The sequence below is a fragment of the Labeo rohita genome, chromosome 12 (assembly GCF_022985175.1).
Source record: "Labeo rohita strain BAU-BD-2019 chromosome 12, IGBB_LRoh.1.0, whole genome shotgun sequence".
NCBI classification, from domain to species: domain Eukaryota; kingdom Metazoa; phylum Chordata; class Actinopteri; order Cypriniformes; family Cyprinidae; genus Labeo; species Labeo rohita.
In genome coordinates, this window is record NC_066880.1 from 3,391,588 (window position 1) to 3,413,170 (window position 21,583).

Sequence of the window (21,583 nt, forward strand, 5' to 3'; positions counted from 1 at the left end):
CTTTCATTGTCTTACTAGGCTGGATACGACACAATAAACTCCACAAACTACTTTCTAATTCCTGATTTAAGTAATGGCAACTACCAAAACCTCAAGAACACGAGTAACGTAAACCTTCCTGGTCGTTGGGCCTTCATCGCAAACAGTCAATTAAGTAGGAGTTTCATCGGGATTATCTGTCAGATTGTTTATATCATGTTATAATGTATTATTATGTTTGTGTGTTTCTTTAGAAAGCATCATAGGAGTTCGAATGAAACTTATGTCATTTTCAGATCTAACACAGAGTGAAAACACTGAGGCTGTTATGCAGATTGTAAGTCACTGGAGCATTTTATGTTTTATGAAATAGAAGTAAAATACATTTTGATCTGTCTATTCATCTTTGTTTCAGATACAACAAGAGTTGGTCAGTCGTGGACTGTCAAGTAGTGTCAAGATGAAGTTAAGAAAAGTTAAAAAGACACAGCCGTAATATTTCAGCCTCATCCATGGATAGAAATTAAAGCAAAGACTGGTTCGTTAAGTCTCTGATGATAAATGTCATTTCCATTTTCAAGAGGAATGTCACTGCACAAGAAAGGAACTTCTACAATGTCTCACTCTTCAACTTGCTTTCTGTTTACATACATATTCTTATCAAAATACAAACATAATCGAACATATACAAAGAAAAAAAAAGATACATCAGTTTTTTTCTTTGTCACATTTATATGTGTTTTTCCTTTTAAACTTTAAATGGTCTTGATGGTCTCAGCTTCTTTCTGTTTAATACACAGTTCAGTGAGTAAAAAACAAGCTTGCTTCATTTGGATTGGCAAAAAGATATTTTATATAAAAAGCAGTACACCAATATATTTAAACACAGTATATTTGATAATAATATACAGTAGTATATTTGATATTGAAATTAAAAATTAATAAGAAGAGCTTATTTTAGTTTATTGGTGCCTATTGTTAAAGGGAAACTATCTTTTTCTTTGCTCACCACGAGAGGGAGACAGCTGAGATACTGGTGCTTTAAAACAACTGTATATGTTTTTTTTTTACCCCTACATATTAGTTTGAAAATCATTCTGATGATACACACTGACTTATAATAAGATGAATGTATTTAATTTCTTTCTCACCAGTTTCTCCACATGTCTGTTTTGGGAGTATGTAAGTTTGCTATAAATATGAAAAACCAAATCTGCATACAGGTGAACCTCTAAATTAAATCAGTGTCTGGATCCAAAAACGCCACTTTTGTGTTGTTTGCTGTGTAATAATCATTTGATGCTATGCTAATCGTCAAGCTCTAGTCTGTGGTGTTTGGATGTTTGGTTTATTTTGTTGATTTTACTTCACAGTGATAAACTTAACATTTTCTGTGGTAACCTAATTAGTTATCACACATTAATAGGCTACTAGGACCTATAACCATTGACTATGTTTACTTGTTAGTGTCATACTTTTGTCATTTTCAAGCCCTAAACTGATGGTTAAACCACTGAATGTATATCCATACTTAAATATTTATGTCAAACTGATTGTCTTTCTACATATAGAAACTGTAGTCTAAATTTCATTTCATTTCATTCACTTGAACAGCAGATAGCGATAAAGTCTGTGTTGTTTATTTAGTATTTAGTTACATCTGATGTATCATCATATGACTAATACTGAGATTGTTACAATCCTTCAGTCACCCTGACTCACAAATCGTTTAACTAATAATGAATGTTAATAAATGTTAGGAAGTTTCTGTAAGCACTGAAGTGTTGTGAACACAAAGTAACATTTATAGTGTCTAAAGAATTACCTGTTTATGTGTCAGCTGGATTATTTGCGTTTCTTATTCAGTATATTATTTGCATACCATTTTTGCATTTCCATTACCTTCAACAGCAAATGGGTTTACACAGCTTTTAAGAGGGAAAAAATTGTGGATTGTGGCAGTCAGAAGAAAAAAATCTTATTTAATTATTAATAATTATTATAAAATTCTGTTATTATTATTATTTTGTAATTTAATGTCAGGGTAATATAACACAACATTAAAAATGCATTAAAAGTGAAAAGTGATTAAAAATTGGCCAGCTATTAGGAATCATTCGCAGACATTTTTCTTTTATTTTTGTTAGCTGGGTGTTAACATTGGCTAAATAAATACATCTACTAGTATGTTATTTAAATGTCATTTTTTTGGCCTTTCCTTTAGTTTCAATTTCACTTCATCCACTTGAACGGCAGGTGCTGATAAAGTCTGTCAGAACAGAGAGGTATTATTGTTTTCTTTGTTGAGCAGTTAATACCAACTGATATATAATAACAGATCCTGGTCCTAAGACCAGTATATCATTATAATATTGAGACTGTCTCTCTCCCATTTTTTTGTATAAATGCTTAAGTATTGTGAACACAAAGTAACAAATGAGGTATCTAGATAATTACCTGTTCATGTGTCAGCTGATATTTATTTATTCTGTGTGATCCTCATTCTGCACATTCTTTATGAATGCAGCCATTTCATAAACATTTAAAAGAGGATTGTCATATTAACAGTTTCTCAGCAACTTAAAACCTCTCAGCAGAATTTTCTAGTATTTTGTAATTTAATGCAAATGCAAAACAAAACAAAACAAAAAAATGACTGTGCTTTCTGAATTCCCTCAGGCAATGTGTGCTTAGACATTCTTAGGTTTTGTAGTATGTGAAAAGAGTACCGTTGTATTACCATTGCACTGGGTAATGGTGTATTTTATTACAGTATGTTGCAGGTCTTGAATCATGTATCGTTGTAGTTTTTGGTGTGAGGTGTGAGATAATATCTATGTATCTATCAGTCTATCTATCCTAATAAAAATATCTACAAAAATAAAGCAATAAGCCAATCAACTTGCATAACGTGTTTATGATTTTATAAAACAGCAATGTAATAACATGTATCAGTGTTCAATAAATATTTTCCTTCATATATTAAGAATGTTCAAAATTAAATAATCCAAGTTATATAGTATATGGATTTTCATCACTTTATATTAGGTGTCTTGATATGCTGTGCATTTATAAAATTATAAAATGTAAAACATTTGATAAGTCTTATTGTGTACATGTTTTGCAAAATGATTTGTTACTGTAGAAATCTGATTATGGTAATGTATGATGTTGGATTATTGGCTGTTTTTCACAACAGCTTTGTAAGCAGCTCCTACTGTCAAATTTCAAAGTAGGAAATATCTGATTTCCTATAAATTACAATTATTTCCAATACTCCAGATTACCAGCGGTTCAGTGAGAATAAAGATCTTTCTGAGTACAGAAGAAGGACTTTTACTGTACGTTACGGTTTTATCTCTGACTTCATCATGAGATCATGTCTGGTTTCACAACATCAGCTGGTGATCTTAAGGTCGTGTCACTCAGTAAGGATTTGATCCTGTTTGATTATTAGTCTTAATGGCGGAAAACAAATGTGTGTTTTTAAATGTAATAATCTTTCTGTTTAACAGTCAGGGCACAAATAATATCATCAACAGCAGGTAAAATAAAAAAAGACCTTTCAGTTAAAACCAAACCTGTTTTAAAAAAATTTCACCCATTATGATCCTAAGAAATCAGTGAGCTATCTTTACCAGGAAAGAGAACCACGCTTGTGTCAAACAAGTTGACAAGGTATTTAGTGATGTTTGATTTGTGTTTTATCTTTTAGAAACCAGTTCTAACAGGTATTTCGTAACGAGTTTATCTATATGTTAGTGCAGGGTTGAAGACAAAATAAACTTTTAGCCAATATACACATTCAAAATGTACAATCATTCAAAAAAGGGACCAAAAATATTGATGACTCCTCATTTATTATTCAATATACAATTATTTGTCAAATCAAGAATGACCTCCAGCCTCTAAATAGCAATATCAAGTAGCAAATCATAGATTAGTGGACTTTTGAGTAGATTAATTCCAAATGTATGTTCAAACTGATTGTATATGAACACAGAAAAAGAAAACTGCACTCAGGTTCACTAGGTACTTAATGGGGTTTGTGTTTGTGTTCATTGTTCCAGTAACCACAACACAAACCACTACAGAAACCAACACAGTTACAACGTAACAAAGCTGCTAGTAATGAAAGAATTGTCATACAGCTATGGAGCATTTTTGTTTTCATTTTTTCTTGTGTAGTTTACAGACGTTTGTTGTAATTTTATGCTTTTTTTTCTTAACAGCAACTACAACAACACCTGAACCAACAACAGCAGCAGGTAGTTGACTTTATAGATGTTTTTAATTAAACTTGTTTTTCTTAAAACCTTAAAAAACTGAATTGAACAAACATGAATAGGATACACATTTATAATCTTTAAGCGAGTTCATGAGGTGTTTAATGGTATTTGTGTTCTTTCTTTCAGAAACTTCCACCAGAGTAGAAACCAGCACAACAGGTAATAATAACTAATTAAAGTTTTAACTAAAATCAATAATAATATATGAAAATCGAAATTAAATAACATTGCTTTTTAATGATGTGGCCAGGGTCAAATATTATAACCAAAATATAACCACCAAAATCTCAACAAATATAATGCTGTGATTAATTGAAGACTCGTTATATGACTATGCAATGTGTTTTAAATATTCTTTACTGAAGTGTATTATAATTGAACTCTATTATTCTTAACAGCCATTGTAACAACAACTCCATGGACAGGTATTAATCAACTTTTCAGTTAATGGTGCATTTGTATTATTTTCGTTATTTATAACTTTTGATTATTTAAAAATCATTCATTTTTATTTTTTGTGTTCATTCTATTGTCAGCACCGGCGATATTTTATCCATTTGGCGCAGAGAAAGGAGACACTGAAATTCTTGAAAGTGGTTATGATACCTACGAACAGTGTTGGGGAGTAACTAGTTACATGTAACGGAATTACGTAATTTAATTACAAAATAAATGTAATTGTAATTAGTTACAGTTACTGAGAAAAAATATGTAATTAAATTACAGTTACTTTTGAAAAATGCCAGTGATTACAAAGGGGATTACATCTGAATTTTTTCACACACCCACCCCCACTTACAGATTTAATTGACTTCTTTTAAATTGCATTGACTGCTCTAAAATGAGACAGCAGTGTTTCAGGAGTTTGGGACACAGAATAGGACACATGCTTATTCGATAACTGTTTTATTTCCTATTTGGGTTTATGCATAAACTTTATTTTTTAAGATTGTTTTTTTTCCAAGGCATTGTTAGATGCTAGTGTTTTCTGTCTTAACTATGCAAACATTTGATTTCAAACCCAGTATCATAGCTATTAAACTATTTTTTGTTATGATGTTATTTATGTTATGATCTTATGACATATAGCGCAACTGCGCTCACGGTGACCTGAGTTCGATCCCCGTCTCAAGGTCCTTTGCCGATCCCGCTCCCCTCTCTCCTCCCAGCTCTTTCCTGTCATCTCTCTACTGTCCTATCACAATAAAAGGCATAAAAAGCCCAAAAATATAAGTAAAAAAAAAAAAGTCTGAATTTGTGGTGGCTGTGCTTTAAATTAAATTATTACACAGCTCAGACTCTTTCTGGGGAACTTAAGTCAGTGCTATATGCTTGATAATATTTCTTGGCGGAAGCTTTGTGTTTGCTTAGCTAATAAAATATCAAAGCTTAATTCAATATTATGTGGACAATTTCTTAATTCTGTCATTCTGGTATCATGCAGACTTGCTGTATTTTTTTTTTTTTTTGTACACTGTAATGGATTATAAGATAACTAACAAACTAGTACTACTATTTAATTATTTATGTGGTGAATTGTTGTGTAAGAAAACTGGTTTGACTGCACTGTGTCCCTAAAATGTCTAGTTTGAACTTGCCATTTGCTAGCAACTGATTTCTTCATGGAAGTGTTTAAATATTTCAACTCAGATCAGTGCTACTGTAAAGTTAACTCTGCCTGGTTTAAATGTTTCAAAAAGATTAACAGTTGAAAATATTAGAAATTTAGAAAAGTAATCAAAAAGTAATTAAAAGTAATAAGTTACATTACTTTAACAAAGTAATTGAAAAGTTACACTACTTATTACATTTTAAATCAAGTAACTTGTAACTTAAATCTGTAACCTATTACATTTCCAAAGTAACCTTCCCAACACTGCCTACGAACATGTTACCTTCTCCACTCCATTTACATACTTTGGCCGCAAGTACAACAGCACATACGTGAGAATCCAGTTCCACTGCTTGAATGCAAATATTGTGATTCGCCAGTTCGTACATTACTGGTTGATTTGAACTGATTTCTTTTTTTCAGGTTAATAATAGTGGACTCATTACATTCAACTACCCTTTACCAGAATCTCATCCTTACTCTTTTCCCATATGGAAATGAAAATTACATTGCTCCACTCTGGAGTGACCATGATAATGTTGGTTTAGGCATATACTTGTATCAGCAGTACAACAGTGGAAGTGTCCTCACTCGCGCCACTCAGGATATAAACCAGTATTTCCCTGGAAGCAGCTTCACTGCTTCTTGGGTCTTTGTTGAAACTTGGGACTACAATATGTGCTTACATTTGATATTAATCAATTTAATCGTCATGCAGCCCTGGTAAATGGTTTCTTTCTTTCTTTCTTTTTTCAGGCAAAAGATTGAAGGCTGTATAAATTGTAAATCATGATTTTTTTTTTTTTTTCATTTCAGGCAATCACATTTCAAGCAGTTTTAATTTCAGGTGGTGGTTTTTCTTTCATTCTGATGAATTATGGTGACTGTGCTGGGGAGGTCTTTCCAGCTGGGGTAAAATAAACATCACAGTATTGTATAATGATTTACTAGCTGTGTATTATATACATAACATTTGATTGATTTTAATAGGCTGGATTCGACACAATAGGCTCCACTGACTACTATCAAATTCATTATGATCCAAATAATGGCTACTCAAACCCAATCCTCAAGACCTTGACTAATGTAGGCATTCCGGGTCCTTGGGCCTTTCTTGTGAACAACGGATCAGGTAGGACTTTAATCAGAATGATGTGTTACTATTATCAGTTTGTTTATATCATGTTAGTATGTCTTATTTTTTGTGTGTCCTTTTAGAAACTGTCATAGGAGTTCAAATGAAACTTCAGTCATTTTCAGACCTAACACAGAGTGGAAACATTGAGGTTGTTTTGCATCAAGTAAGAGCATTTTATGTTTTATGGACCTGCATAATCAATACAATGAAAATATACATTTTAATCTGTCTGTTTGTCTTTGTTGCAGATAAAACAAGAGCTGGTCAATCGTGGACTGTCAAATAGCGTCGAGATGAAGTTAAGGAAAGTCAAAAAGATGCAGCCTTAACATCAGACTCATGAAAAGGAGTTAAAACGATGAACATCACTGCTGTTAAAAATGTTGACGCCATTGAAAATAGAGGAATGTCACTCCACAGGAAGGAAACCTTTACATCTTTCGCCCTTCAACTTTCTTGCATATATAACACACACAATGATGTCAAAAATAAGTACACTAATCGTATATGTTCCATCTCTATTCTATGCTGATTTAGCTTGAATAATCATTGATCCAATTTTTTTTTTTCTGATCATGCTTTTGTATTATCAGATCTCTTTAACAGTTGTAGGGGTTTAAGTCTAATAAAACTGATCTGTAGTATGTGAACAATGAAATTAAACATGTTCCTCAACTGCAACTCTGTTTACTAGAAACACTTATGTAAGACGACAAATACTTGACCCAGTTTTGAACTCTTTCCTGTAACTTTTAAATACCTGTAACTTTTAAATACCCATAAAAAATAAACAAGTTGAATTTCATAAGAATAAATGAGGCTTGACAGACAGTGTCAGATGATATTCATTTTTTCTGTGGGATCATCTGCATTCCCTCGAGGAGTGTGTGTTCAGACATTCTCACGGTTTGTATCTGAGCAAATCTGAGATTATATCTGAAGGAATGACATTTGGATCTTGGTGAGTTCTTTTTTTTTTTTTCTTTTTTACGCAATAGAATTTAGAATTACTGAAGTATTTCAAAAACACATTTGTTCTTCCATTCCAGATGATGTTTCTTTGTAATCAGTGCATGCATAAAAACCAAGGAAACTTCCTGCTAACTCACAGCAGATGCAAGAGCAGCTCTGAAGCTGTATGAGGTAAGTCAGATCTCTCTATTTAATATTTAACGCTCCACAAGCTATATTCTCTTATAGTTTGTCTTAACTTGTGTAATGCATTATGCAACTTAAACATTACATAATAATGGGTGTATTTTGTCATAGGTTCAGACAAAAGAAAAAAAAAAGCAATAAGACAATCAAGTTGCATAATCTGTTTGATTTTATAAAACACTAACAAATAAAAAAAAAAAAAAAAAAAAAATTTATCTTTATTTATGTTCTGCCACGTTATATAGCAGGTGTAATTAGGATTTAACATGGATTTCAATTGCTTTATATTAGGTGCCTTGATCTGCTGTGCTTTTATAAAATTCTAAAATGTAAAACATTTGATAAATCTGCTTATCATGTACATGTATTGCAAAAAATTCTGTTACTATAAAAGTCTGATCAAGATAAAATGTAACTCAACACAGATTGAAAGAAAATTGGCACAATTTTCACTCAGAAATGGCATGTATATTACATAAATAATTACAAAGAAATGGCAAGTAACATTTGAATTAGACATGAAATTTTGAAGAGAAATTTAAATTTTTAAGAAAGAGTAGAAATTTTATTTACAACTCCAAAAAATCAAACGGAGATGGGCTAAATCAGTACGAATAATTCATTTATTAACTTGTGAATTAATTGAATATTGGCTGTTTTTCTAACAACAAAGTGGGACCTTTTGAATAATGGCAGCTCCTATTGTTAAATTTCAACACTGGAGATATATCTAATTTCTCATATCTCAAGTTATTATTTCCGATACTCCACATTACTATTTGTTTAGTGAGAATAAACTCTTTCCAATTACAGAAGAAGGATTTCTACATTGTGATTTTATCTCTGATTCATCATGAGATTGTTACTGGTTTCACATCTGCTGGTGCTCTTATCAGTCGTGTCGATCAGTAAGGGTTTGTTTACTGTTTGATTATCAGTCTTAATGTGGAAAAGACAATAAAATATGTGACAAACAAATATCTGTTTCTGAATTTAACCATCTTTCTATCTGTTTAACAGTCAGGGCACAAACAACATCTGCAACAACAACAACCGTATCAACAGCAGGTACTTATAAATTAAAACCAGACCTGTTTTTCTCACAACCTAAAAATGTCACGTATTGTATTGAAGTTGAATAGTAAATGATCATATGCCTATGCAACTTTTCTGTGTACTTTACAGATGTGTTTCATGTAAGTAATTAAGTACATGCAGCCTGTTTCTATCGCAAAATAAGACTAGGACCATAAGCCTTGAACTCAAATCAAGACTTTGAACTCAAATCAATGCTAAGTGTGACACGCATGTCACTAGTGTGTGCGTTCAAAGGAGTATAAGGTTAAAAATCATATAAAACTGTCTTCATGTCTGTGGTCTCCCCTGGTTTTTAAAATCGATTGAGATTTGACAATCGTCTAGTGTGCGGCCAGCCTTAGAATGAAACTAGAGAGAGCATGGCGGTGTGATATGAGAGGCGTGAAAGAAGTGCCAACTGATTTTTCAACTGATTTCTTCAACATGTAAGAAACTTCCTGTATGTGAAGACAGAAAAAGAAAACTGCACTCAAGTGAGCTCACAAAGTATTTAATGGTGTTTGTATTTGTGTTCGTTCTTTCAGAATCCACCACATTGCCAGCCACATCAACCACACCAGGTAATAAAGCTGCAAGTGATGAAAGAATCATCATACGCCTGTGCAACTTTTTTTGTTTACATTTTTTTCTTATGGTGTTGTAATTGTATGCTCTTTTTCTTTAGTAGAAACTACAACAACAACACCTGAACCAACAACAACAACAGGTAGTTACAACAACAGGTAGTTACGGCCAGCCTTAGAATGAAAGTAGAGAGAGCATGGCGGTGTGATATGAGAGGCGTGAAAGAAGCGCCGGCCTCGAATACCCGGATGATTGTTATGTTATTCGACGTTGTTAATGACTACTGTTGTAGACTCGACTGACCAAACAGAATCCAGCATTCCAAAGAGCTGTGTAATAACATTTATTACTGTTTACAGAAGTTCATTGTAATTTTAGGCTTGTTTTCTTTAATAGAACCAACAACAACATTGACACATACTTATAGACTTTTAAATTAGAATCAAATCTGTTAAAAAAAAAAAAAAAATGTTGCCTGTTATGAAACTGAGAAATCTGTGATTTTTATCAGGAAAGAAAACCACACTTGTCAAGTGGGTTCACTCTATATTTAATGGTATTTGTATTCGTGTTCATTCTTTCAGAATCCACCACAGAAAGCACTACAGTCTTAACAGATATTTTGTCATGAGCTTATCTATATGTTAGTGAAGGAGTGAAGACAAAATAAACTTTTAGATGATATTTACAGTTAAAATGTACAGTCTTTCCCTTCTAAGAACAAAGATATTGATAAAAAAAAATATTGATTACTCCTCATTTATACAATTATTTGTCCAATCAAATGCTTTCTAGAATGAGCACCGGTCTCTCATCACTAGCAGTATCAAGTAGCAAATCATAGATTAGTGCATTTTTCAATTGATTTCTTCAACATGTAAGAAACTTCCTGTATGTGAAGACAGAAAAAGAAAACTGCGCTCAAGTAAGCTCACAAAGTATTTAATGGTGTTTGTATTTGTGTTCGTTCTTTCAGAATCCACCACATTGCCAGCCACATCAACCACACCAGGTAATAAAGCTGCAAGTGATGAAAGAATCATCATACACCTGTGCAACCTTTTTTGTTTACATTTTTTTCTTATGGTGTTGTAATTGTATGCTCTTTTTCTTTAATAGAAACTACAACAACAACACCTGAACCAACAACAACAACAGGTAGTTACAACAACAGGTAGTTACGGCCAGCCTTAGAATGAAAGTAGAGAGAGCATGGCGGTGTGATATGAGAGGCGTGAAAGAAGCGCCGGCCTCGAATACCCGGATGATTGTTATGTTATTCGACGTTGTTAATGACTACTGTTGTAGACTCGACTGACCAAACAGAATCCAGCATTCCAAAGAGCTGTGTAATAACATTTATTACTGTTTACAGAAGTTCATTGTAATTTTAGGCTTGTTTTCTTTAATAGAACCAACAACAACATTGACACATACTTATAGACTTTTAAATTAGAATCAAATCTGTTAAAAAAAAAAAAAAAATGTTGCCTGTTATGAAACTGAGAAATCTGTGATTTTTATCAGGAAAGAAAACCACACTTGTCAAGTGGGTTCACTCTATATTTAATGGTATTTGTATTCGTGTTCATTCTTTCAGAATCCACCACAGAAAGCACTACAGTCTTAACAGATATTTTGTCATGAGCTTATCTATATGTTAGTGAAGGAGTGAAGACAAAATAAACTTTTAGATGATATTTACAGTTAAAATGTACAGTCTTTCCCTTCTAAGAACAAAGATATTGATAAAAAAAAATATTGATTACTCCTCATTTATACAATTATTTGTCCAATCAAATGCTTTCTAGAATGAGCACCGGTCTCTCATCACTAGCAGTATCAAGTAGCAAATCATAGATTAGTGCATTTTTCAATTGATTTCTTCAACATGTAAGAAACTTCCTGTATGTGAAGACAGAAAAAGAAAACTGCACTCAAGTGAGCTCACAAAGTATTTAATGGTGTTTGTATTTGTGTTCGTTCTTTCAGAATCCACCACATTGCCAGCCACATCAACCACACCAGGTAATAAAGCTGCAAGTGATGAAAGAATCATCATACACCTGTGCAACTTTTTTTGTTTACATTTTTTTCTTATGGTGTTGTAATTGTATGCTCTTTTTCTTTAATAGAAACTACAACAACAACACCTGAACCAACAACAACAACAACAGGTAGTTGCAGACCTTTGAATTAAACTTGTTTTTCTCACAACTTTAAAATGCTGCTTATGATGTGAATAAAACAAACACAACATGTTTCATAAGGTATGTGTGCCTCTGTAGGAATGGCAGAAAAGACTTTTAGCATCTGTCTAATATCATGACATTTTTCCTACGTAAAATGTGACTAGGTTTGTGCTTATTACTAAAGTATGACATTCCTGAAAACTGAAAATGGATCGAATATCATAAGCCCATGCATTGTTTTTATGATTTAATCTTTTTTCTATAACAGGCATTACAACAGCACCTGGACCAACAACACTGTCAGGTAATTAAAGAATTAAAGTCAAATGCCCCAACTCCCCATTTCAGTAGGAGATATATAAAAACTGCACTTGTGAAGTGAGTTCATGAGGTATTTATTGGTGTTCATATTTGTTCATTCTTTCAGAAACAACCATGTCAGCCAGCACAGTCTCAACAAGTAATAATGCTACGAATAACTGAAGACTCATCAAATGACTGTGCAATGTGTTTTTAATGTTCTTTACAAAAGTGTTTTATAATTGAACGCTATTTTTCTTCAAAACAGCCATTGCAACAAAAAGTCCATGGACAGGTATCTATTGACTTTTTAATTAATGGTGCATTTGTGTCAGAATCGCCATAATTATGAGGCTTGTAAAAACTGTTCATTTGTATTTTTTGTTTTCATTCTCTCATCAACACCGGCAATATTTTATCCATTTGGTGCAGCGGCAGGAGACACTGAAATTCTTGAATTTGGTGGTGATACCTCTCAAGGGTTGCCTTCTCCACTCCATTTACATACTTTAATCGCACTTACAGCAGCATATATGTGAGAATTCAGTTCTATAGCCAGTCTAATGTAAATGCAGTTGTTGTGATAAGCCAGTTCATGCTTTACTGCTGTATTTGAACTGATCTCTTTTATTTCAGGTTAATAATAACGGACTGCTTACATTCAACCAACCTTTACCAGAAGCTCATCCTCCTTACCAATTTCCCACATATGGAAATGAAGATTACATTGCTCCGCTCTGGACTGAACTTGATGACGTTGGTATAGGCATATACTCGTATCAGCAGTACACCAATGGAAGTGTTCTTACTCGCGCCACTCAGGATATAAACCAGTATTTCCCTGGAAAAGGCTTCACTGCTTCTTGGGTCTTTGTTGCAACGTGGGACTATGTGCAAACATGGGATATGAATGCATTTAATCGTCGTGAAGGCCCGGTAAATTCTTTCTTCTTTCATTCTTTCTTTCTCTTTCTTTTTTTCAGGCAAAAGACTGAAGGCTGTATAAACTGTTAATCATGATGTTGTTTCTTTTCTTTTCAGAGAGTCACAGTTCAAGCAGTTTTAATTTCAGGGGGTGGTTTTTCTTTCATTCTGATGAATTATGGTGACTGTGATGAGATGCCATATGCAGTGGGGGTAAAACAAACATTACAGTATTGAAATAATGATTTACTAGCTGTGTATTATATATATAACATTTGATTGATTTTAATAGGCTGGATACGACACAGTAGGCTCCACTGACTACTATCAAATTCATTATGATCCAAATAATGGCCACTCCATCCCAATCCTTAAGAACTCGACTAACGTAGGCGTCCCGGGTCGTTGGGCCTTTTTTGTGAACAATGGCTCAGGTAGGACTTCAATCACAATTATGTATTACTGTTATCATGTAATGATATGTTAGTATGTCTTATTATGTGTGTGTCCTTTTAGACCTTTTTGTCATAGGAGTTCAAATGAAACTTAAGTCATTTTCAGACCTAACACAGAGTGGAAACATTGAGGTTGTTTTGGATCGAGTAAGTCACCAGAGCATTTTATGTTTTATGGACCTGCATAATCAACAGAGTGCAACAGAAACAAAATACATTTTGATCTGTGTGTTCTTCTTTGTTTCAGATGAAACAAGAGTTGGTCGATCGTGGACTGTCAGGTAGCATCAAGATGAAGTTGAGGAAAGTCAAAAAGATGCAGCCGTAGCATCAGACTCATGAAAATGAGTTCAAATGATGAGCATCGCTGTTGTTGAAGATGTTGATGCCATTGATGAAGAGAGGAATAGGAAGGAAACCTTTATATTTTTTCACCCTTCAACTTTCTCACATGTGTATATAACACACATAATGATGTCCAAATAAAAAATTACCTTAATCGTATATGTTCCAACTCTTTTCTATGCTGATTTAGCTTGAATATTTATTGGTCCACTTTTCTTCTTTTTCTGATCACACTTTTGTATTATCAGACCTCTTTAACAGTTGCAGGGGTTTAAGTCTAATCAAACTGATCTGTAGTATGTGAACAATGAAATTAAACATGTTCTTCCACTGCAACTCCATTTACTAGAAGCACAACTTAAGTAAGATGACAAATACTTGACGTAGTTGTGAACTCTCTTCTTGAATAGTCTCTTTTAAATTGCAAAACATAAATGTGAAATGTTTTAAACATATTTGTAAGCAATTGTCAATAAGAATAAATGAGGCTTGACAGCACACAAGCTGATCAACATTGACATATATCACAACGATCTTGTCTGTCTCTAAAATGTTTAGACATAGGCATCTCAGTATCTTAATATAAGTGGATTAAAATAATATTGTAAGATATAAATAAAGAATAAACACAGTTATGCTATAATAAAATATATTGATATTAGAAAGTCACAGGAAGGGCAGTTACTAGGTTTTGTATCACTGGTCATCTCTTTTGAGGAAAAATATATTCTTTTTAGGACATTAGTGAGTAAAAATAGTTTACTTTGTTTTTGTTTTTTAGTGCGCACAAGTGAAAAAAAAAGTTCTTATTGTTTTAAACAAGAAATTATGTTTTTGTACTGGCAAATACTGACATATTTGATAGACTGAGAGAAGAGCTTGTTTTAGGTTCCATGGTATATTGGTTTTATTTGTAGTAAAACCACAGTTAATTTTTGTAAGGGTATAATTGTTGCTGTGAAGTTTTGGATTCGGTATTTATGAATCCTTCTCTCAGCATCTATAAACTCGTTTAAATATTTCAATCAGTTAAACAGCAGGTGGCCATAAAGTGTGTCAGAACAGAGACGCTTTATTGTCTTATTAATTCAGTAATTGATGACAACCGATGGTCACAGATCCTGCAAAGACTGATAATGGTATCGTTATAATTGATATTGTCACTCTCACTCATTTTCTGTGAACACAAAGTAACTATTGTAGTTTCTCACCTGTTCATGTGTTGTCACCTGTTCAGTTGATATTTATCTGTACATTCTTTATAAATGAATATAAAAAAATATAGAATAATGGATTACGGCAGTCAGAAAGATGTCAAATTACCAGTGACTCCCTCAGGAGTATTAGAAACCCCCAGGCAGTGTTTAGGCTACTAGTGTTTTGTAAACATCGCATTGCTGTGCTCTCTGAATTTCCTCAAGTAATGTGTGTTCAGACATTCTCAGGTTTTGTATTGTGTAAAGCCTAAAAAAACTCACAGGAAAGAGTACTGTGGTATTACCATTGTACAGGGTAATGGGATATTTTATTACAGTATGTTGCAGGTACTGAATCATGTACCATAATCACTGAATTATCTTTGATACTTATCTGTTAGTAAATAAAGTAAGTGAAGGATATACAGGCCTATATAAAGTATTTCTGTTAGTAAAAGTGAGATTATATCTGAACAAAGGACTTTTTGATGAAGGTGAGTTGTTTTTTTTTCTTTTCTTTTTTTTTTTTTAAGTTAGTTTGTTTCTAAAGAATGAATGGCAGTATTCCAACAAAACATTTTTTTTTCCATTCCAGATGATGTTTCCCTATAAACAGTGCCAGGACGTGCTTATAAACCGCTGAAACTTCCTGCTAACTCACAGAAGGTGCAAAAGCAGCTCAGAAGCTGTATGAGGTAAGTCAGACAGACCTTTCTATTTAATATTTAACATCCAATAAGCTATTCTCTTACAGTTTATCGCCTTATACCTTACATAACAATGGGTATATTTGCTATAAACATATGCCAATAAATAAGCAATAAGCTAATCAAGTTGCTTAATGTGTTTATGATTTTACAAAACAATACGACAGAACACAAGATACCAGTGCCACATTATATAGCAGGTGTAATAGGCTTTAATATGGATTTCTGGCACTGTATATAATAGGTGTCTTGATCTGCTGTGCATTTATATTTATGAAATTATAAATGTTATTCACTTTGAGACACACTGAAACAAACTGACTTTGAAACTGTTTTCACTTTGCTAAAAATTGCTAGTGAATTAAACAAATAATTACAAAGAAATGGCAAGTAACGCATTGAATTAAACATGAGATTTTGAAGTGGAATGAATGAAAGTATTTTCTTGTAAAACATACTATATTTTTAGTAGTATAGTATTTTAGTATTTTCTTGTCCAAATATATTTTCTTGTAAAACAACCTTTGTTTTATTTACAACTTAGTAAATTCATATTTAGACTAATTCACAAATTAATTTGTATTAAAAAATGCATAATATAAAGTGGGGCCTTTTGGCTGTTTATATTGGCTGTTAGACAAATCTCATTTCTAATAAGTTGTTATTATTTCTGCTATTCCAGATTAGCATTGGTTTAGTGAGAATAAAGCTCTTTCAGATTACAGAAGAAGGACTTCTACATTGTGGGTTAATTTTTGGATTCATCATGAGATCGTTTCTGGTTTCACAACATCTGCTGGTGATCTTGTCAGTCGTGTCACTCAGTAAGGTTTTATGTACAGTTTGATTGTCAGTCTAATTGTGGAACAGACAATAAAAAGTGTTTCTGAATTTAATTATCTTTTTCACCTTTAACAGCCAGAGCACAAACAATATTTGCACCAACAACAACAGAAGGTACTTATGAATTAAACCTTTGAATTACAACCAGATCTGTTTTTCTCACCACCACCTAAAGGATTGTTAGCGCAGAATAAACCCTGACAGGGTGATCAGGACCCTGCTTATTACACAAGTACTTAATTACACAAAATATTTTATTAGCTCTTTAAGCGCAAAGCTTCTGAAAGAAAAATCAATTCCTAACAAACAGCTTTGAGTCTAAATGAAGTTCAGACAGGACAGACATGACGTACAGGCATAATGTAGAGTCATATCACTAATTACACAGCTTTTCACAATGCAATGGTGTTTTTGTGTTCATTATTTCAGAAATGACCACAGAAACCACTATAGTCTTCTGTATTTCGTCATGAGTTTATCTATATGTTAGTGTAGGGGTGAAGAGAAAATACATTTTTGGATTTTATATATATTTAAACTATACAGTCTTTCTCTTCTAAGAAAAAGGACCAAATATATTGATGACTCCTCATTTATGACTCAATATACAATTATTTGTTCAATCAAATGCTTTCTAGAATGACCACTGGTAATTACCACACCAGGTAATAAAGCCACAAGTAATGAAAGAATCATCATACAGCTATGCAACATTTTTTATGCTCTTTTTCTTTAATAGGAGCTACAACAACACCTGTACCAACAACAGCAGCTTCAGGTGATTAAAGACCCTTCAGTTTGAACCAAATCTGTTTTTTGAAAACGTAGCCTGTTATGAACTTGAGAAATCAGTGAGCATCTTTACCGGGAAGGAAAACCACACTTGTCATAACTCACAGGGCGTTTTAATTGTGTTTAAATTGTGTTCATTCTTTCAGAAACCACTACAGAAACCACCACAGTCACACCAGGTAATAAAGCAGCGAGTGATGACAGAATCATCCTACAGCAATGCAACATTTTTGTTCTTATGTACACTGTAAAAAATAAAAAACACAATTTGTTGAGTCATCTTAAAATAATTTGTTACCCTGCTGCCTTAAACTTTTAAGTTCAGTCAACTAAAATAAGTTTAGTCAACTTGAAATGTTAAGTTGTACTAAGTAACAACTTAGATATTTGTGTTTGCTAAACTTAACAGATCGGTAAGTAACCCAGCTGCCTTACAATTTTAAGTTGATTCAACATTCAGCTGTCACTTAGTATAATTTAACATTTCAAGCTGAAGAAACTTTTTTTTTTTGAGTTAACTGAACTTAAAATTTTAAGGCAGCCAGGTTACAAATTATTTTAAGTGGACTCAACAAATTGTTTTTTACAGTGTAGTTTACAGAAGATCCTTGTTATTTTATTTTATTTTTTTCTTATTATTTTATTGCCCTGCAAAATTCACTTTTTATTTTATTTTATTTTATTTTATTTGCCACTGCATTAATATAAGCACTTGAATGGCTTTACTCTTGTGCTTAACCTTCTACTTTTGAACCTTATTTATTTTATTTTAGTTTAGTTTAGTTTTTTTATTTTATTGCCCTCCATATTTGTTCTTGTGCTTAACTTTCTACTTTTAAACCTATTTTATTATTATTATTATTATTATTATTATTTTATTGCCCTCCATATTTCACTTTTTAGTTAATTGTTTGCAATGCCATTAATATAAGCACTTAAATGGCTTTATTCTTGTGCTTAACTTTCTACTTTTGAACCTTATTTTATTTTATTTTATTGGCCTGCATATTTTACTTTTTATTTTATTGTTTGCCATGGCATTGATATAAGCACTTAAATGGCTTTATTCTTGTGCTTAACTTTCTACTTTTGAACCTTATTTTATTTCATTTTTATTATTTTTATTTTATTAGCCTGCTTATTTCACTTTTTATTTTATTGTTTCCCATGGCATTAATATAAGCACTTGAATGGCTTTATTCTTGTGCTTAACCTTCTACTTTTGAACCTAATTTTATTTAATTTTATTTTAACAAGATAAGTGCCAATGTTAATAGTAAGTTAGTAATTCTTGATGATGATTGGTCAGTGATGTCATTAAATATTTGAGTCTAATAACTCAGCTAAATTGTATAATTGATTGTTTCTTCACATAATATCCATTCACACTTCAATCAATATTTCATGGACAACTGATATTAATTAGCATAATGTATAGTCAGATGGTTATTTTCGCAAAATAATGCAGTAAAACCCCTTTCACCCTTGATCTATTTTGCGATAATGGCTTTCCTGGAATAGGAAATTCCTTTGAGTGAGTTCATGAGCTGTCTGTGTTCATTCTTTCAGAAACCACCACTAGAGTGGAAACCAGCACAACAGGTAATAACATTTTTATTTCATTTTAGCATGTGCAAAAGCTCTGCGTAAAAACACCAAAATCAACTTTTAGCTCCTGTTGCTCCAAGGTTATTGCAGTTAACCAAAAATATTAAAAACACCTTAATTAATTGAGAAAAAGGATACCTGAAATAAAATAAAACTATGTAGACTATGACTAAAATCAATAATAATATATGAAAATATAAATGAAGTAACATTGCCAGTAAAGTCCATTGCTTCAATGTCAATAAAGTGGAACAAAGGGCATGGATGTTTTTATGCTTGTAAAGCTAGTTTCGTAAAATATCTGAACATTTTCCTAGCTAAAATCCATTTTTGTATGACACCTGAAGAGTGGAAATAAGTCAAATGTTATAAGACCATGCAATATTTTTATGTATTTTATATAGGTGTTTTGTCATTTAATACTCTCTTTCTTCAACAGGCATTACAACAACACCTGATCCAACAACACTGATAGGTAATTAAATAATTGCAAAATTCCCATTTCAGTTGGAATTAAATAAAACCTGCACCCACAAAGTGAGATCATGATGTTTTTAACTGTGTTTGTGTTCATTCTTACAGCAACCACCACATCAACCACCATCACCACCACAGTCCCATCAAGTAATAATACTGTGATTGATTAAAGACTCATCATATGACTGTGTCAATGTGTTTTTAATGTTCTTTACAGAAGTGTTTTATAACTGAACACTATTTTTTTTTTAACAGCCCCTTCAACAGTAACTTCATTGGCAGGTATTAATCGACTTTTGAATTAATGTTGCATTAGTATCAGAATCACCATAATTATGAGACTTGTAAAATTTGTATTTTTTGTGTTCATTCTCTCGTCAGCACCAACGATATATTTTATCCATTCAATGAATAATAATAATAGTTATTATGGATCATAATAACAATTTTGTGTTAGTATTATCAATTAAGACATATGTTAGAATATCTTTTTATGTGTTTGTGTTCTTTTAGAAACCGTCATAGGAGTTCAAATGAAATTTAACTCATTTTCAGACCTAACACAGAGTGGAAACATTGAGGATACTTTGCGTCAAGTAAGTCACACTTTTCATAATAAAAGTTGTTGTTTGGAAGCACTTTTATCTGACATCTGTGACTTTTTCACAATGACATTTTCAGTTTTTTTTCTCTCGGAAAGTTTATCAGTAACCATAACCAGTAAAGTACAATGGAAATTAAAATCATTTCTGATTGTCCATTTTTTTTACAGATAAGACAAGAGCTGATCAATCGTGGAGTGTCAAGCAACTTTGAGCTCAAGTTAAGAAAAGTCAAAAAGACACAATGGTGATACATGGATACATGGAACTAAAACTCTGAATGTCATTGCCACTGAAGATGTAGAAACTAATAAAGAAAGGAATGTCACTCCACAAGAAGGGAACATGTATATTTTCTCACCCTTCAACACATTTAATACCTGAAACAAACATGTTTCAGCACAGTGCATCAAAATGAATTATATACCATGTTTGTTTAGCTTAAATAATAATCATTGATTTTCCTTTTTTTGTCACGTCTTCTAAAGAGTTTCAGGGGTTTTAACTTATCAAACTGATCTGTAGTATGTAAACAATGACATTAAACCTGTTCTGCGTCTACAGCTCCATTTACTGGAAGCGTTACTCATTTATGTCACGTATTTCTTCCTTCACGTAATCAACTTCTTTACTGTGTGGGCTATGTTATCATCGTATTGTACAAAGGTCCTTAACAGCGATGCCATAGAAACATTTTTGGTTCCACAAAGGTTCTTTAAAGAACCGTCTCTTTCTTACCTTTTTATAATCTGAAGAACCTTCTTTCGTCACAAAGAACCTTTTGTGAATGGCATCGTGAAGCACCTTTATTTTTAAGAGTGTAGGACAGCAGTTTTCAGTTGATTTTGCACAGTTGGCAACATAACGTGCATACATAACATAACTCCTCATCTGGGTCTTATGTTTATTGTTTTCGAGGACAAATGTCACACAACCTGATTATGTTGTCACCTGTCTAATTTGTCTTTCTCCTGCTAAGATAAACACGGTTTGGTGCCAAAATAATGTACCGAAGAGTTTGATTCAATGCCCAACCTTTGACGTCAATCGCAAACAATACAGGAAGCTTTTTCACTTTCGTTAGTTTATTCAAATCTGCTGTATAGTTCAAAACCAATGCTTTAATTGTCATTCATAAATGAAATATATAGGAGACAAGCTTAATAAAAATGTAATCAATAGTGCAGAAATGAAAATATTGCATATGCTATATATATATATATATATATATATATATATATATATATATATACACACACACACACACACATATATAGAGAGAGAGAGGATATGGGACCAATTTT

The 21,583-nt window shown here is 32.5% G+C and overlaps 3 protein-coding genes and 2 long non-coding RNA genes across 15 annotated transcripts; all 5 read left to right on the forward strand.

Annotated features, from left to right (window-relative positions):
* The first annotated feature begins 16 nt into the window (after window positions 1-16).
* On the forward strand, window positions 17-1,896 carry LOC127173983 (uncharacterized). Its single transcript, XR_007828825.1, has 3 exons — window positions 17-154; window positions 234-316; window positions 395-1,896. It is a non-coding gene; the product is annotated as an uncharacterized LOC127173983 (long non-coding RNA).
* Window positions 1,897-4,080: 2,184 nt separating this feature from the next.
* On the forward strand, window positions 4,081-6,113 carry LOC127173984 (uncharacterized). Its single transcript, XR_007828826.1, has 4 exons — window positions 4,081-4,247; window positions 4,395-4,427; window positions 4,667-4,693; window positions 4,805-6,113. It is a non-coding gene; the product is annotated as an uncharacterized LOC127173984 (long non-coding RNA).
* A 256-nt stretch (window positions 6,114-6,369) lies between these two features.
* On the forward strand, window positions 6,370-7,773 carry LOC127173981 (sushi, nidogen and EGF-like domain-containing protein 1). Of its 2 annotated transcripts, XM_051124125.1 has the most exons (5): window positions 6,370-6,603; window positions 6,697-6,792; window positions 6,871-7,012; window positions 7,099-7,181; window positions 7,267-7,773. In XM_051124125.1, exons 2-5 carry the CDS (start codon window positions 6,751-6,753, stop codon window positions 7,345-7,347), a joined length of 348 nt encoding a protein of 115 aa, XP_050980082.1. In that variant the 5' UTR covers window positions 6,370-6,603; window positions 6,697-6,750; the 3' UTR covers window positions 7,348-7,773. The 2 variants fall into 2 exon arrangements, with proteins under 2 accessions (XP_050980082.1, XP_050980081.1); XM_051124124.1 differs by having other exon boundaries at window positions 6,370-6,792.
* A 78-nt stretch (window positions 7,774-7,851) lies between these two features.
* LOC127173977 (integumentary mucin C.1-like) lies at window positions 7,852-13,260 on the forward strand. Of its 10 annotated transcripts, XM_051124114.1 has the most exons (15): window positions 7,852-7,979; window positions 8,068-8,161; window positions 8,990-9,090; window positions 9,197-9,244; window positions 9,799-9,834; window positions 9,939-9,980; window positions 10,815-10,850; window positions 10,958-10,996; window positions 11,831-11,866; window positions 11,974-12,015; window positions 12,299-12,334; window positions 12,458-12,490; window positions 12,599-12,625; window positions 12,733-12,865; window positions 12,967-13,260. In XM_051124114.1, exons 3-15 carry the CDS (start codon window positions 9,030-9,032, stop codon window positions 13,094-13,096), a joined length of 699 nt encoding a protein of 232 aa, XP_050980071.1. In that variant the 5' UTR covers window positions 7,852-7,979; window positions 8,068-8,161; window positions 8,990-9,029; the 3' UTR covers window positions 13,097-13,260. The 10 variants fall into 10 exon arrangements, with proteins under 10 accessions (XP_050980071.1, XP_050980069.1, XP_050980072.1 ...); XM_051124112.1 differs by having other exon boundaries at window positions 7,852-8,161; XM_051124115.1 differs by having other exon boundaries at window positions 7,852-8,161; window positions 9,942-9,980.
* Window positions 13,261-15,908: 2,648 nt separating this feature from the next.
* LOC127173978 (integumentary mucin C.1-like) lies at window positions 15,909-20,848 on the forward strand. The gene is made up of 11 exons (XM_051124123.1): window positions 15,909-15,945; window positions 16,640-16,781; window positions 16,876-16,914; window positions 17,540-17,578; window positions 17,739-17,771; window positions 19,162-19,194; window positions 19,640-19,675; window positions 19,783-19,824; window positions 19,933-19,959; window positions 20,191-20,273; window positions 20,450-20,848. Exons 2-11 carry the CDS (start codon window positions 16,724-16,726, stop codon window positions 20,528-20,530), a joined length of 471 nt encoding a protein of 156 aa, XP_050980080.1. The 5' UTR covers window positions 15,909-15,945; window positions 16,640-16,723; the 3' UTR covers window positions 20,531-20,848.
* The last annotated feature ends 735 nt before the right edge of the window (window positions 20,849-21,583 follow it).